Raw genomic sequence first — 16194 nt, forward strand, 5'->3', positions numbered from 1 at the left:
CAAAATCACTTGAATAAATGGGATTGGATGCTTTGCTCCAGACTGACTGGCACTGTTGTCTTCATGGGTTTCATCAGGTCAGTGTCAACTGTGCCAAATAAAAGACTTCCCACCTACTACCACTGTATATTTCTTCACCTACTACCACTGTATATTGCTTCAGGAATTATGGCTTTTTAACTTTATGCACATAACAGCGCTTCTTTCAGAGTAATCGGATGTCATACCTCAGACGAGACAAAACATCAGGCAGGATTTGAATAGATGCAAGGAGCTTTAGGCAGTGTGTATATAGTGCCCCATAGATGGACACAAGATGGCAGTGTTGTTCCAGTGTGAAAATCAATTTTTCAAAATCAGCAAGTGCAGGCATCAACAAGATGCCACTTAAGTTGTAAAAGATTTTCATGGAGTGCTAATGGAATTGGAAGTTTTGTGTTAGCCACTTGCCACAATAGTGTGATAGGTTAAGCATTTCCTATAGGAAGACATTACAAAGTGAATTCATTCAGAGAGCATTATCATTTAAATTCTAGATTTGTCACTAAACCACAATGGAATACCCCACTGTAATGAGAGAGTGAAACTAAGAGGATGTCACACACTGTGAAAGTGTTTGTTGTAATTAGTCTTAGCGTCTTCTTGCAATTGTTTAAATCTTCTCAGCTATTGAGTCCTCTGGTAGTGGATAATATCATGTGGCTTGCATGAGCAGAGAGCCAAAGTTTGTCCCAAACATTATGTACCAAACACAGCTGAGTATGAATACAAATGATGTGCAGAGAAACCACAGGATGGTTTTCCCAGGGGAACAGATGAAGATGATACCCCCCCCCCCCCCATGCTCAAAGCTGCTGCATGTTGGGCTCATTGAGGGGGGAAAGTGGTCGGAAATGGACACGGTTCCTTAATCTGTTCATTCCCAACCCGGCACACTCCCCCTCCAACTTTCCTACTTGGAATTCACGGTTCGGAATGGCACGAAGCCGACCACGACAGCCAAAATTTAAAGTGGGGTGGCAGAGAAGGAGTAAGTGGTGGGGAGTTAATTTCTTAAATGGCTCTCAAAATCCTCTGAGCACTGCCATGAAAGAGCATGCTGAGGAAAATGGTGGATTAGCCAGGCTTGCCGGGTGAGACTGCCAACCAGTGTGAGGTCTAGCGATGGTCACAGACGATGGGCTAGTTTAGTGCCGTAGCTCACCACACCACTGGCCTAACGTGAGCGCAAAGTGACACGGAACGGAAGGTCAGAGACGACCAAACTGTCACACGGCCTTGGTTGTTCCAGACAAATGTCAACACATTAACACCCCAAGCTTATTTGCTCGCAATAGTTTTTAGTCACTTGGGTTTCTTGTCTTTTCTCGGTTTTTCTTTTTTTCCCCTTCCTTTTTTCTTTCCCCTTCTTTCTCTGGCAGTTGGAGAAAGCGTAACAGGACTGCTAGTAATTTGTCCTCTGTTGGAAAGCCTTATATGTTAGAATATGTTAATCCAGCTGAGAGCTGCACTTAACACTGCTGGGCTCTCCCTCATTTGGTTCAGGTTTGCTGGTGATGCTGAGCCCATGCTGTCGGTTTGGAAGTTTGGAACTCAGCTTTGGGTTGAGAGCACAAGTCACACTGGGAAGTGGTGTCTGGGAGGCTGGCAGTGAGCGGTCACATCAGAGACCACTCAAATGAGGGAAAAAGCTAATTTTTATTCAAATTAGTTGTGTTTTTAATTTATGTGAAGTTCCCCTGGATTTAAGTATAAGTACTCTTTTGATCCTGTGAGGGAAATTTGGTCTCTGCATTTATCCCAATCCGTGAATTAGTGAAACACACTCAGCACACAGTGAACACACAGTGAGGTGAAGCGCACACTAATCCCGACGCAGTGAGGGGTTAGGTGCCTTGCTCGGGGAGCAGTGAAGGGTTAGGTGCCTTGCTCAAGGGCACTTCAGCCGTGCCTACTGGTTGGGGTTCGAACCGGCAACCCTCCGGTTACAAGTCTGAAGCGCTAACCAGTAGGCCACGGCTGCCCGTGGCATTTATGTGGCATTTTAGAGGATGAAACTAGCAAAAAAGCTAACCAACAGAACTTTGCCAGCTCAGTGGCCTGTTGGATGTAGTCAGCCATGACGGTGTATAGCAGGAGTGGGTGCTTTCTCGTCTGTGTCCGGACCCTTCTATCTGGTAAGGGTGGACGGAAGGATTGAGTTAAGCAGAGGCATGTCCAGACATATCCACATCCTACCCTCGATCTCACAATTTTGCATCACTGAATAGGGCAGTTATTCCCCGCCCCGCTCCAATCCTCAAGTGTCTTGTGTCTCTTTTCACCATCTGCTAGCATTAGTTGAGGTAAGTGTGTGTATGTGGGCGGGCGTGTTTAAACAAAGCTTTGTATTGGAATCGTTAGTGGAATCGTTAACGTGTGGATGTGTACGATTCCGATGGATCGGAACGTTTGGAACCGATTCCTAACCGATACCTGGAACCGATTCCCAAGCCTAGTGTGCATGCTAAACTGCTGCTGAACCAGTGGAGGTGGGTGGAGTGTTGGGGGCAAAAGTCATCCTGTGACTAGGTTAAACATGCAGCTGTCTGTCTGTCTGTGAGTGACTTGATTCTTTGCTTATTTTCTCCTCTGTCTCCACGACTCCTCTGGTGCCTACAATATTCTCTCTCTCATTCTCTCACTCTATGTCTTTCCTTGTCGCCATGTTCATCCTCTTTCTGTCCATTCTCCCTCTTCATTCCTTCAGCTCTCTGTTCTTCTTCTCTTCTCTCTCTCTCTCCCTCCCTCCCTCCTCTTCTCTCCTGTGTGTCCCTGGCTGTGGTCTGTGGTGTGTGTTTCCTCTCCGGTCTGATAAAGTCTGTGTCTGGTGGCAGATTGGGCTTGGTTGGCCTCTCAGACGCCCCAGCAGCCAATCAGCCACCCATGTGGCTCTCGCTGCGCTGAGCCCACCAACAGCACCGGGAGGTGCACACGCTAAAGAGCCTAATGAGCTAAAGATGTGTGTGTGTGTGTGTGTGTGTGTGTGTGTGTGTGTGTGTGTGTGTGTGTGTGTGTGTGTGTGTGTGTGTGTGTGTGTGTGTGTGTGTGTGTGTGTGTGTGTGTGTGTGTGTGTGTGTGTGTGTGTGTGTGTCTCTGTGAAAGAATGGGAAAGTGTGGGAGAGGGAGTGAATGTGTCTGTGTGGATGCATATATCTGTATGTTTGCTTCTGTGTGGATCTTTTCTCTCTCCCTCCCTGTGTGTATGTGTGTGTGTGTGTGTTTGTATTTGTATTTGTCAGTGTCATTTGTGCATGAGAATATCAGCGGAGGACATTTGTGTGCGCGCATGGTTGGGTGAGGGTGCTTCAGGCCAATCCAGTCTGGATGATGAGGGTGGCATGGCATACTGGGCACAGATTGCATTACACCTGGCCAGGCGTGTGTGGAGCGGCTCTGACCCTGGCTGGCACAGGCTTGGCTCGGCTTGGCGTGCCATGGACTACCCTGGTTTGTTTGTCTCACGGGTGGGCGGCATTGGCATTGTAAACATTATGGCCAGATAGCTTGCCATGAAATGCACACAGTGCATCCCTCGAGGCCTGTTATGAGGGCAACAGTGATGGAGATGCATTTTTCTGTGGTGTCCCAAGGGGCATTAATGCATACCAGTGAAATGTTCCATTCAGCAGGTGGCAAAGGAGGGCCATTTCCCTAGCAGTCTTTGAGTAGGCATTGAATAATGCACGCCAGATATATAAAACCCACCAAATCATTCAGTAAGCAAAGTGAGCAAATTGGTAAACAAGGTAAATGGAAAATAATGAAATAAGCCTCAGTTGAAGTAATAACTCTTAAATCACTGATGGAAGTCATTAGGCCTCCTGTTGAGAATGTGGGTAGCCTACTGGAAGCCTGCGTGTGAGTGTGTTGATTGATATCGCCTAGCAGCATAGTCAGATTTAGTCATTGTAGTTATTGAAACTCTTGGACTGTTTGGCATCTTTAACTACTGATGTGAATATTGTATGCACCTACACTGACATTACTGTAAGTTTCCCAATACTACACTACCAGAGGGACATCTGTTGTGGTTACATGGCAGCTTTTAAGCCTGTTTTTGAAAAGAAATGTTCTATAAAATAATAGGCTACGCCATTTAGGCTATGTGACTTGGTTAGCACTATTAGTATTTATCTCACATACAGACATACCACATATTTGAAGACCTTGTGAAAAATCTGGCATGTGCATATTAATACACGCTAACAGTTGTGGTCATGCAAAGATACAGATAACGACAGACACTGAGAGAGAAATGGACACAAGGATCTCATACATACACTCAACAATTATTTGTATCCCCCCTTGGGAGTGTCTGCCTGTCTGTCTGTCTGTCTGTCTGTCTATCTATCTGTCTATCTTTGAGAGGGAATTTCTCTCTCTCTTCTTCCTTTTCCATTCATTCATTAGTTTATTCAGCCATGCACACTGTCCATCAGTCTGAAACACAGATGTTTGACATCAACGCCTCTTGCGTGGGATTGCATTCCCGGCTGTAATGCAAGAAATTGTGTCAGTGTTTATCTGTCTCTGAGGTGGGAAGCCAAGGGTCAAGGTTTGCCCACACACATACACACACACACACACACACACAAACACACAGTGTAGGCATGCCCCGAGTGCTGAAGTGATCCCTTTGACCTGAGGATCTCAGCTATTATGTAAGAGTCAGGATGGTGAGTCTGTCTGCGTGTGTGTACGTGTCTGCAGTTAAATCTGAGAATCCTAGAATGGAAATCAGGATGAGAAATGAGAACAGTGGAGAATCTGAGAGGTCAGCACATTCTCTATAGTGTGTATTTGTGTGTGTGTGTCTGTCTGTCTGTCTCTGTGAGTCTGTGTGTGTGTGTGCGTGCTTGCGTGCGTACGTGCAGGCATTTCTCTGTATTTGTGCTGTGTGTGTGTGTGCGTGTGTGTGCGTGTGTGCAGGCATTTCTCTGTATTTGTGCTGTGTGTGTGTGCCTGTATGTTTGTGTGTGTGTGTGTGTGTGTATCTGTCTCTGTCTCTCTGTGAGTCTGTATGTGTGTGCAGGCATTTCTCTGTATTTGTGCTGTGTATGTGTGCCTGTATGTTTGTTTGTGTGTGTGTGTGTGTGTGTGTGTGTGTGTGTGTGTTTGTGTGTGTGTGTGTGTGTGTGTGTGTGTGTGTGTGTGTGTGTGTGTGTGTGTGTGTGTGTGTGTGTGTGTGTGTGTGTGTGTGTGTGTGTGTGTGTGTGTGTGTCTGGCCTGGTGCCATGTGCGTGCGTGTCAGTGTGGACTCCCGAGGCCCTCGGTGGTGCCAGGCAGCCTGGCTGACGGAGCGCTGCAGCCCCCTAATGATGTTTAGCTTCGGAAAGCCCCGCAGCTGAACCATAGCCCAGCCATTATTAGGGTACGGCCGCACGTGCTCCCTATGCTGCCAGATTCAGCCCCCCCCCCCTCTCCTCCTCCTCTCCTCCTCCTCCTCTCCTCTTCCTCCTCCTCTTTCCTTTTCCTCTCATTGATGCATCTGGCAGCCAGTAAACCTTCACTTTCAACCCCCAGCAGGGGCTAGGCTGGCAGGACACCCTTTAGATATTCACTGGCCATTGGTTATGCAATGATTCTTAGAGAACTATTTGTCTTGCAGGAGAGTGTGTTCTTCTGGGTTTCTTTGAAACCTTTTTTTGCCATTGCTCATTCCTTTGAACAGCTGTTTACTCTGGTTGTATTCTGCTTGAAGTCACTTGGGGTATAAAAAGTAAATCAGAAGTTTTTCATGCGCAACACTCCCTGCACTGTAAATCTGTCCCTGCTCTTTATGGCTCTTATTGGCATGTGGTGTAATTCTACTACTTTTGATAAGCCAAATAAGCCTATTTCACAGTGTCCAGGGGCCTCATGTACAAAGACTTGCGTGGATTTCATACTAAAACATTGCGTACGCGCAAACCTGAAAAGTAGCGTACGCACAAAAAAATCCTGATGTATGAAACTGTGCGTACGCAGCATTCCACGCAGCTTTTCTTTGTACATCCCAATTAACGTGAAATTAAGCGTACATGCACGAGCATTACACTCCACCCTCTCTCCTCCCTCAATCACACTCATTTTAATATGCTAACTAGAAGGTCATTCGAGAGCGCAGACCTCTGCGAAGACAAAATGGCCTATCCCGCAATAACAATGAAAACTCATCTGTGGATCCATTAATACTCAAACCTGTTGCAATTTGCAAAGTTTAATAATTGAAATCATCAAATGAATAAAAAAGTTTATTTCCAGCGAATGCGAGGTAGAAGTGCTTATCTGACGAAATGGCAAGAATCTTATGTCTTTATCATCTGTAATTAATTAATAACAAAACAAAAACAGTAGTGGCAGAGCGTGGCAGTGGCTAGGCTGAGACCGTGGCAGAATTATTGGTCAGTCTGCAAGTAGGTGACAGGGTTCGCATAACTGGGTTGAATGCATTTGGACCATGACAACATAACTACATTTATTAAAAAATCATTAAATAAATCGTGTCCAAGTACCACGCATCGTGCACCCGAATGGAATAAACTCAGTTGATCCAGGCCACCTCGCCACAACATTACGATTTCTGGATCATATCCCTATATTTGCACACAAGTGTGACAATAATGCGAATGCTTACTCAAGGAAAGTCAAAGTAGCCATGCAGTCAATCAGGGAAATATCTTATATTCGCACTTATTAGTCAGCCTATCTATTCACATGCATGATCCTGTCCCTTATGTATTTCTTTTAAAATAAAAACTATTGGAGATATGAAGGGAAAACACTCGGCAAATGTTAAGGCATGGGCAAATGCGTGAAGCCGACCCCATTTATCACAGGTTTTGTGGAAAGCTCTTCAGAATCTGAAATGTTTGATAAGCCAGTCATCAACAATCGCGTAACCAAATATCGGGGCTGTGTAGGCTGTTTCACATTCCCTTTTAATTCTTATCCTCTAATAAGTCTACAGTTGTCATCATAGATAGGTTGTTGCATAACTTAGTAGAATTTGTGCATGTTGCATGTCCAGATTTAGAAACATAGGCCTATTTTCGAAGTGTTATCATTTTTAATAACCCACATTTCACAATATACTGTGCAAATAAAGGCTCGCGATCAACTAATGTTGTTGCGCTGCATTGCCTCTAAGTGTCGCCAACTGACGATACACATTGGAAATGTGCGTACGCCAGACATGAAGTTTGCGTGGAGGACCGCACATTCTCACGTTCAAGTCAGTCTTCGTACATCCGGATGTGAGTGTGAGAAATGGCGTACGCAGCATTTTTGTGCGTACGCAAGCTTTGTACATGAGGCCCCCCCAGGTGTCCGGCCTCGTTGATGTTAATGATGCCTTAATTGGCAGGGTAAAACGTCTTCCTGCTTTTGTCTTTCCTGTGGACTTTTCTTTTGCTGTCTATGGGACTGTGCTGTTCCACAGGAAGTTGATTTACACAGCGCCCCCATCTTGTGAAATGGGCTGATCAGCTGGGATTCAGCAGCTAGGGAAGATCTCTTCTCCACTCTCTCTTTTGTAGCATTTGCATTGGTGCCTTTTGCCAACAAATAACTTTGGCAAATGGTCAAATTGTGGAAAAATGTGGAAGTGTAAGGCTGCTGGGGCCATGCTGTGCTGAAGACTTTTTTGCTAAATCTTAGAGAACTGTGCTGACCACAAGGCCAGTGATTGAGTCTGTAGCTGTGATGGGTGAGCTTCTGACTACAGTGAGAGTGTGTAGCTGTGATGGGTGAGCTTCTGACTACAGTGAGAGTGTGTAGCTGTGATGGGTACGCTTCTGACTACAGTGAGAGTGTGTAGCTGTGATGGGTACGCTTCTGACTACAGTGAGAGTGTGTAGCTGTGATGGGTACGCTTCTGACTACAGTGAGAGTGAGGTTCACATATGTTTTTCTGTCTTGTTTTCTGTCTTTCTCTCCTGAAGGAAAAGACAGAGACGCACAGATGCAGGACACACACATATGAACACCACTACACACACACACACACACACACATACACAGAGATGCTGGCTTTTCTGCAGGTTAGTAGGCAGGGGTCGTAATGAAAACCACGCTGTCATTAACTCCCATAGAATGTGCGGTTCACATTCCGGAAGAATAGCACAGGATAAAAACTGGGGACTTAACTGGTAAACAGGGTAATCCCTTTTTTCTTTTACCAAAAAATTAGGAAGAATACCATACAGTTTACAAGAGTAAATTGAACGAAGTTTGGTCTCTGAAATGAGCTCTCATTACAAGCCTGCTATTATCTAATAGAGACTGAGGCACACAATTGAGCATGTATACTATGTCCTAGTGCTTTTCTAAACAGAAACCAGTTTGCGGGGCTCCTAACTAAGTAACTCTTAGGTGACACAGAGAATCTCTCTGAACCATCCTGTCCTCCTGACCCCTCAATATGGTCATCTTGCGGTGGGCTTTTTCCTGCTCTATTGTTCCGTTTGGCATGTAAAGCGTGTGTGGGTGTGTGTGTGTGTTTTATAAGGGGGAGAGGGAGCATCATTTTGACTTTCTCTTTGACTTGCTCCTTGTTTTACCCCCCAACATTCCTGCGTTGTTATGGCTTAGGCCAAGAAAGACATGGAGCACAATGGAGGTTTTGAAATGATATCGCTGTTTGCGCCGTTTGCCAAGAAGCACACACAGCGACCCGGCGTGCTGGCGAAACAGACGGAGCCCCTGGCAGAGGCGATGACACGATAAGAGACGGCCTTGACAAGAGGCGGCGAAAAAGAATTTGACGCGGGGACCTTTCGCGAGTCGCCCCGTCACTGGGGTCGATGGCCTGCTGGTTTTAGGACACTGTATGAAGGCACACACACGCATGGATCTAGAGGGGGACAACCCCTTCCACAAGACACCACACACTCACCTCCAAGGTTTTGGAATGAAATTGGTTTCATTGTTCATTACTGTTGGGCTAATGGGTTTTGTGAACTCCGTGACCTCCGTGATGCTGCGTTGAGAGATCAGCCTGACCACAGAGCAGCCACCCAGGCCTGCTCAGCTCCCCTTCAGTTGTTACCAAACGAGGGCGACTGAGGCCATCCCAAGTCAAATGTCGAATTGTCATTTTATTTGTCACATACACAACCTTACATGCAACATGTAACATGCAAAGAAATGCTTCATGGGACTGTCGGTGACATAAGGGGAGTACCTGAGAGCGTCGGTACTGCTTGAGTGGTTCATTGGTCTGGTGAAATAAGTAATCCCTGCAATGTTTACATTGCTGAAGCATGTGTTTGTTGCCAGACTGTGTAAAAGTGCGTTTCACTGAGTCTTTAGTGAAGTGCTTAGAGATGTTGTTTATAAGAGTCGGGGCTTTATGCGGTGGCTGCAATTTACCTTGAAAGGGACCTATAAACAAATGCATTTTTTTCCCCGGTCCACTTGAAGAATGGATTTTAAACCTTAGCATACAGTTAAAACTGTTTGTTTGGTTATCTTATAAATACATGCATCCCCATACCTGTAATTAATAACGGTGTGCCCACATGTAAGTTTAATTGTTCTCTCACCCCCCCCACCCCCCTTTATGCTCTCTTTCTCTCTCTCTCTCTCTCTCTCTCTTTCGTGCTGCCTCTTCTTCTCTCCGCCTTACCCAACAGATTAAAAAAGCGTACAGACAAAAAGCTCTGAAGTGCCATCCAGACAAGAACCCTGACAACCCTAAAGCAGGTGAGTATTGGACCTCCTATCAGGTAGCTGTACAATGCTCTACTACCTCATGTATCTGCTGCATACTGTAGATGGACATGACTTTCTGACCAGTGGCTAACTCCTTGTGCCTGAGTTGTCAGTCAGAGCAGTTGTGCTCACAACTGATAATGAGGGTAGCTGTTTTAGAGCTTACAGGTTATCATATTTGCTCAGCATTCATTGTCCTATAGGCTAATTTGCTAAGCCAGCTCAAGGTTCATTCTGGAATTGTTCTGGGTCTGTTCTGTGTCTGATCTTTTGGGATCTTGACCTGACCTTGGCGGAACCTGGTTGGATGTCCTACGCAGATTACTTCCATCTCGGCAGTTGTGCCCCATCCTTTGCCTGACCCTGTGGTCCTCATGCTGTCTCACAGCACTCGGGGCCAGTGTGCCCTTTCCTTTAGCAGGGACGCCAGCCCAGGCTCAGCATCACCATCCTCATCATCATGACCATTCTAATCCTAGTCACTAGATCATTATCATGACCTCAGCAGGGGCAGTGTCACTGGAGATGCCTGTTGCATTCGGACCAAGTGCTTTTTGCTCATTAAAGCATCTGGACCTGTCCAGCAAATGGGTCTGAGCCATCAGCCTCCCCCCTGCAGCCTCTGGCACCGGTGGTCAGTGGTCCAGACAGACAGACAGACAGACAGACAGCGTGACGGGGACTAACTCATACCAAACCCCGTTGTAGCTTCCTTTTTTTCTCCATGCCCCCCCCCCAAAAAAAAACATGTATTTAATCAACGTTAGAAGTGCAGTTCAGCAGCAGGAAAAATCCAAAAGGACACCACTGGAACAAAAAATGTGTACCTTGGAGGAGGAGCTGTTGCGTGGCATGTTTTGGAGTGGGGGTTGCTCTGTGGTCGCTGGATGCTGCACACGAATCCTGATTAAGTCAGGAGGGAGCGAGGGAGGGAGCGAGGGAGGGGGGCGAAGAAGAGAAGAAAGGGGGGAAACGAGGGATAATCGGGGACTGAGTGGAATAAAGCAGCTCCGTTTCCCAGAAATGAAAACAGAGCCAGGGTAATATTGTATATGCTCGCTCTCTCTCTCTAGTCTCACTCACCCACTCACTCACTCACGCTCACTCACTCACTCACTCACTCACACACACGCGCACACACACACACACACGCACACACACACGCGCGCACACGCACACACACACACACACAAACATGCATGCACACATGTATGGCTGTCCTGCTGCTCACACGCAAACGAGTAGAAAACCCTCTTCTTTGAACGTAAGGGAGGAGGGGGGGGGGTGCGTGTAAGTGTGTGTGTGTGTGTGTGTGTGTGTGTGTGTGTGTGTGTGTGTGTGTGTGTGTGTGTTTGTGATGGTGGTGGTGGTGGTGGTGGTAGTGGTGTGTTTTGAAGGAGGGTCACATTACACGAGAGACACCCCCTTGCGTGCGTACGCCTCGTGCAGAAACACACACGCACACGCACACGCACACGCACACGCACACACAGAGACAGACACACACGCACTCACACGCACATCACACCTCCCCACCCCGGTGAACCCCCAGTAGACGGCACTCTGCACACGACCCCTCCTGCTGCCCTCACACAAGCCCATTACGAGCGCGCCAGTACCTGCAACCCGACACGGGCCACTCCACAGGGGGCCTGGGCTCTCTCTCTCTCTCTCTCTCTCTCTCTCTCTCTCTCTCTCTCTCTCTCTCTCTCTCTCTCTCTCTCTCTCTCTCTCTCGTTCCTTCATTCCCTCTCTCTTTGGGGCCTCTGTCTCTGTCCCTCTCCTGGGGAGTAACTGGAGCTGGGGTGCCGAGTGAGAGGCTTGTTACCGCTGAGTGTACCCACCACACAGAGCCCCAGCACCATGGTCCAGTCATTAAGGGCTCAACACCTGGCCAGTGGAGGAGAGGTGCTTGTGTGAGGGTGGGACTGGGAGGACATTTTGGTGTATGCTTGTGTGTGTGTGGTGTTTGTGTGAGGGTGGGACTGGCTGGAAGTTCTGGTGTGCGATTGTGTGTGTGTGTGTGTGTATACGTGTGTGACTGTGCGTGTAAATGTTTTGGTAAAGGAGGCATTGCGTGGTAGCCCTGATTGCTGTCCTGGGTCTTATGGGGTAGTGTGTGTGTGTGTGTGTTGGGGGGCGGGGGGGGGGTGTAGATGTGTTCAAGGCCCCAGGTTTACGTGGGAAAAGTGTGAGTGTGTGTGTGTGGGGGTGCTGTTGGAGGAAGCGGCTTTCGTGAGTCTGTAGGCACCCACGGCTAATGCAGGACATGTGTCCGATAATTCCCCCCCGCACGCACACACACACACACACACACACACACACACACACACACACACACACACACACACGTAGACTTCCACATGTGCTAGCAGAGCTTCTACTGCCAGATCTGCATGCTCCTGTCCTATACATAGACTTCACATGCACGCATAAACAGAAGCATGCACGCAACCTCCAGATTTACACACATGTTAAAACATGCAAAACTAGATGTACCGCAGAGCGGTACAAAATATGACCGCCGCTCAGTCCAGCACATTTTTTCCACAAAAATAAGTCACACTGAAAGGCAAATATGATTCTAACTGTCTTACTGAATTGCATTATGCACACTCAATTCTCACTGGTATCTGCTAGACAACAAGTACCAAAACATGATTAGTTCATAGATTTCACATGTAAAATACATTTTATACAACCCCACCCCCATCTTACCTGTTCATAATTCTGAGAAATTCTTGAATTGTGTGCATGTGTGCGTGTACATGTTTATGTGTGTGTGTGTGCGTGCGTGCATGTGCTTGTGTGTTTGCCTGTGTATGTGCCTGTGTGTGTGCATGTGCATGCATGCGTACATATGTCTACTGTCTGAGTATGTGTCATACGTATGATTACTGTGAATGTATGTGTGTGCGTGTGTATCTGTTTATGCACATGTGTGCATATGGAATGGGTTAACATGACCCCTGGAGGCAAACATACTCAAAAAATTGGTCATCCTAGGCCCTACGGTTCTCAAGATATTCACAGAAAACTCTGTTGGTGTACGGTCACTAAATGTACACATAAATTAATTTATTGTATGGCCCCCCATGAACGATAGTCCACGAAACTTGCCATGCATTCGGAGGGTGTCATAATGATCCTACGCTTTTAATTTTGTGCAGTTTTGACCATGTCAGCCAGAGATATTGTGATTAAAACACCTAATTTTTTGCTTTTTAATTTTTAACTAGGTGGTGCTATACATGAAATAAGTGGTAATGGGATGGGTTGACATGGCCCCTTAAGACCAACATACAAAAAAAAGGTGGTCCTCATAGGCCCTACGGTTCTCGAGATATTCACAGAAAACTGTGTCTGCCCTACCCTCCTTTCGGGGGGTCCAGTCCAGCAGGGGGGCTACAGATCAACGATGGTTCCATGCTATCCATGTGGGGCTACATGCCCACCAAGTTTTGTGAACCCCGGTCTTTCAGTGTCCCGGGAATCCTTGACGGAAAATCCATGCGAAAAAAATAAAATAAAAAATCTGACTAAACCTATATGACGCAGCGCAGCGCAGCGGCGGTCATAAATATACAGATTACAACTTAAACAGACAATCAATTCTGCCACCTTCCATGACCCCAGTCATGGTAAAGCCCCTGGCACTCTTTCATGATCAGGGTTCTTTTTTGTTTATCAGTCTTTGTTTGGACCAGTCCATAGGCCTGACTTTTTTTTCTCCTTCAGTAAACTCCAATTGACTTGCTGAAATGCGCTCTTATACAAACCTGTTTCAAATTTGCTATCACCACCACCTCCTCCCTGTGGTGTGTCCTTCCATTCTCTCTCCCTTATTTTGTTTTGTTTCATTGCTTTTTGTTGTAGAGGGTTCAATTTCACCCTGACATGTCTGATCCCCAGTGAGATGAGTTTGTGTGCAGACCGAGGCGGCGGTTTCATGGGGCCTGGACGTGAGCGAGAGTCTCGCTACCGCAGCTCTCTGGTCCATCTTAGACAATATTACTGCTTAGCCCTCCATAGCCAGAGTGTTTGGTTCATGTTTGTGTTATTAGCACCAGAGGCTTGCATGTCTGCAGAGTGTGCTGTTGATGTGGCCTGTCTGCAACTGTGATCTGAATGTAACGTTCTCTTCTCTCCTCTTCTCTTTCTCTTTCTATCTCTCTTCTCCTCTACTAACCTTCTTGTCACATTCTTTTCTTTCTGTCACTTTCCACTTGTCTTCTCAATCTGTCTCTCTTTCTGTCTCTTTCTTTTTCTTTCTTTCTTTCTTTCTTTCTTTCTTTCTTTCTTTCTTTCTTTCTTTCTCTCTCTCTCTCTCTCTCTCTCTCTGCAGCGGATCTCTTCCACCAGCTCTCCCAGGCTTTAGAGGTCCTGACGGATGCTGCGGCTCGAGTGAGTTTCCAGTTTACTGTCCTTTTTGATCTTGTGTGCTTGCTGTAGAGATGGCGGTGACTGGAGGTGAACCCATACCAGCCCAGTCTAACACTCTGCTGTCATCTACTCTATACATCTCTCACTGCTCCCTCCCTATCTCCTCATCTGTGATGATCTTATCTTTCGTCCATCCTTTCATCCCTCCTTTCCTTTTCTCCCGTCCTCTGTTACTTCTCTTCTTCTCTCCTCCACTCTTCATCTGTCCATCCACAGGCTGCCTATGATAAAGTCCGTGCTGCCAAGAAGCGAGCAGTGGAGAGGACACAAAGACTTGATGACAAACGCAAGAAAATCAAACTCGGTATGACTTAGATGCATAGCCACCAGCTAGAAACACTGCACATAATGCAAGGTCCTTTCTGTTCTGTTCTGCCTATAGGGAATTGTTTTTGTTGTTTTGGGGAAGGGGGGGGGTGCTATATGTACTTTTCAATCTGTGTGTGATTGTGTGTTTCTGCTTCACAGATTTGGAGGCTCGTGAGAGACGAGCTGAAGCCCATAATGCAGAAGAGGTCAAAATCACACGAACACTGGAAGAGGAGGTATGACCCACCCACAGAACATGGCTCTCTCTTTTACTTACACACACACACACACACACACACACACACACACACACACACACACACACACACACACACACACACACACACACACACACACACATACATACATTCAAACACATTTCCTCACAAACATTGCTACATTAGCAGAGAGCACCTGTGTAAACATGTGCACATTGGAGTTCAGCACCATAGGTGTTTGAGCAGCTCCTCCAATACGTGTTTGGTTCAGCGTGCCCTTGAAGTGGAGCCTGTTACAACTCTGCTCCACCCTAATAACTCCTCAAATATTCTTAAATGCTCCTTGAAATATTTTGTACGTCATAAAGCTTTTTTAATGAAGATATGGAGTAAAAAGCGGTCTGCTCCTCTTGATCGCTGTGCCCAGAACCTTATCTTTTTTGCGTGCCCCGAACTTATTTTACACCCATTGACACCTAAACCCAGCACACTCTTGGGCCCAGAACAAAGGGCCAGTTACCTGATTACTGGGCCTCTCCTGCCATATCACAATTAGGAATAATCCTATTAGATTAGGGTGCAAACGCCTAATAAGCCATACTCGTAAAGAAAGGAGAAAACTTGCAGTACTTCTATGGTGAGTCATAGGTTTTCACTAAATGTGTTTCTGTGTGTCTGTGTGTGAGTGTAGATGTGTGTGGCCTGCGTGTGTCTGTGTACAAACGTGTCTGTGTGCTGGAAGCAGGCCCAGTGTTCTCCAGTAGGTGGCAGTGTTTTTATTTGAATAGCCCTACTTGGACTATTGATTAATGATCCTCCCTCAGGCACACACTGCACCCACCTGTCTCCTCTTGCGGTCAGCGTTTGACACGCAACAAACTCACGCGCTGTTTACTTGTTTATATGATGTCATGCTTGATGCATTCATTTTCCATGTATGGCTCTGAACACATGATCTTCTCTCTGTGTGCACCACTTCCATGTATGTACATCAAAGGAATGCAAAGGAAGTGTTAGTTAATGTGTTCGTGGAAGTATATTTTGTGTGATGTTGAGGATTCACTTTTAACCCTTAGAACCCTAAGCTGTTTTTAGGGCATTTTCACTACCTTTATTCATAAGGATTTATTCTGGTCATTGTAAGTGCCACACACATATATTATATATTGTTTTTTTCAGGAGAGTATATGCTATCCAGACCTGCCATCATTTCATGTATTAATACTAGCATTGATTTTATTTTGATTTTTAAAGAATTAAAATTTAAAAAGTGTATTATAAAAATTCTTATATTTCGACATGTATCTCACCACAGCAAGCTCACAGCTCTACATGCATTTCATGTGGTTGTAGGGCAAACTGTCCTGAATCGGGCAATATAATTGCCATGTTGGAGGGATACTCTGGGGCTGAGCAATTTACAGAAATATTTGCTGTGTGATTTACGGAAATAAATGCCATTTTTTATAGTGACCTTTCTGAGCTCCAT

At 46.2% G+C, this 16194-nt stretch overlaps 1 protein-coding gene across 1 annotated transcript in view; it reads left to right on the top strand.

Annotated features, from left to right (window-relative positions):
- dnajc17 (DnaJ (Hsp40) homolog, subfamily C, member 17) overlaps positions 1 to 16194 on the top strand; it is a 54442-nt gene that overhangs the window by 655 nt on the left and 37593 nt on the right. The window contains exons 2-5 of the mRNA XM_076299738.1: positions 9657 to 9726; positions 14081 to 14139; positions 14395 to 14482; positions 14647 to 14723. Coding sequence (XP_076155853.1) covers positions 9657 to 9726; positions 14081 to 14139; positions 14395 to 14482; positions 14647 to 14723 — 294 coding nt within the window. The remainder of the gene's footprint in view (positions 1 to 9656; positions 9727 to 14080; positions 14140 to 14394; positions 14483 to 14646; positions 14724 to 16194) is intronic.

The sequence above is a fragment of the Alosa pseudoharengus genome, unplaced genomic scaffold (genome assembly GCF_046254945.1).
Source record: "Alosa pseudoharengus isolate Yale_2024_CS ecotype anadromous, Long Island Sound unplaced genomic scaffold, YU_APseudo_1.1 YU_APseudo_1.1_scf_22, whole genome shotgun sequence".
In the NCBI taxonomy this organism is placed as follows: Eukaryota; Metazoa; Chordata; class Actinopteri; order Clupeiformes; family Clupeidae; genus Alosa; species Alosa pseudoharengus.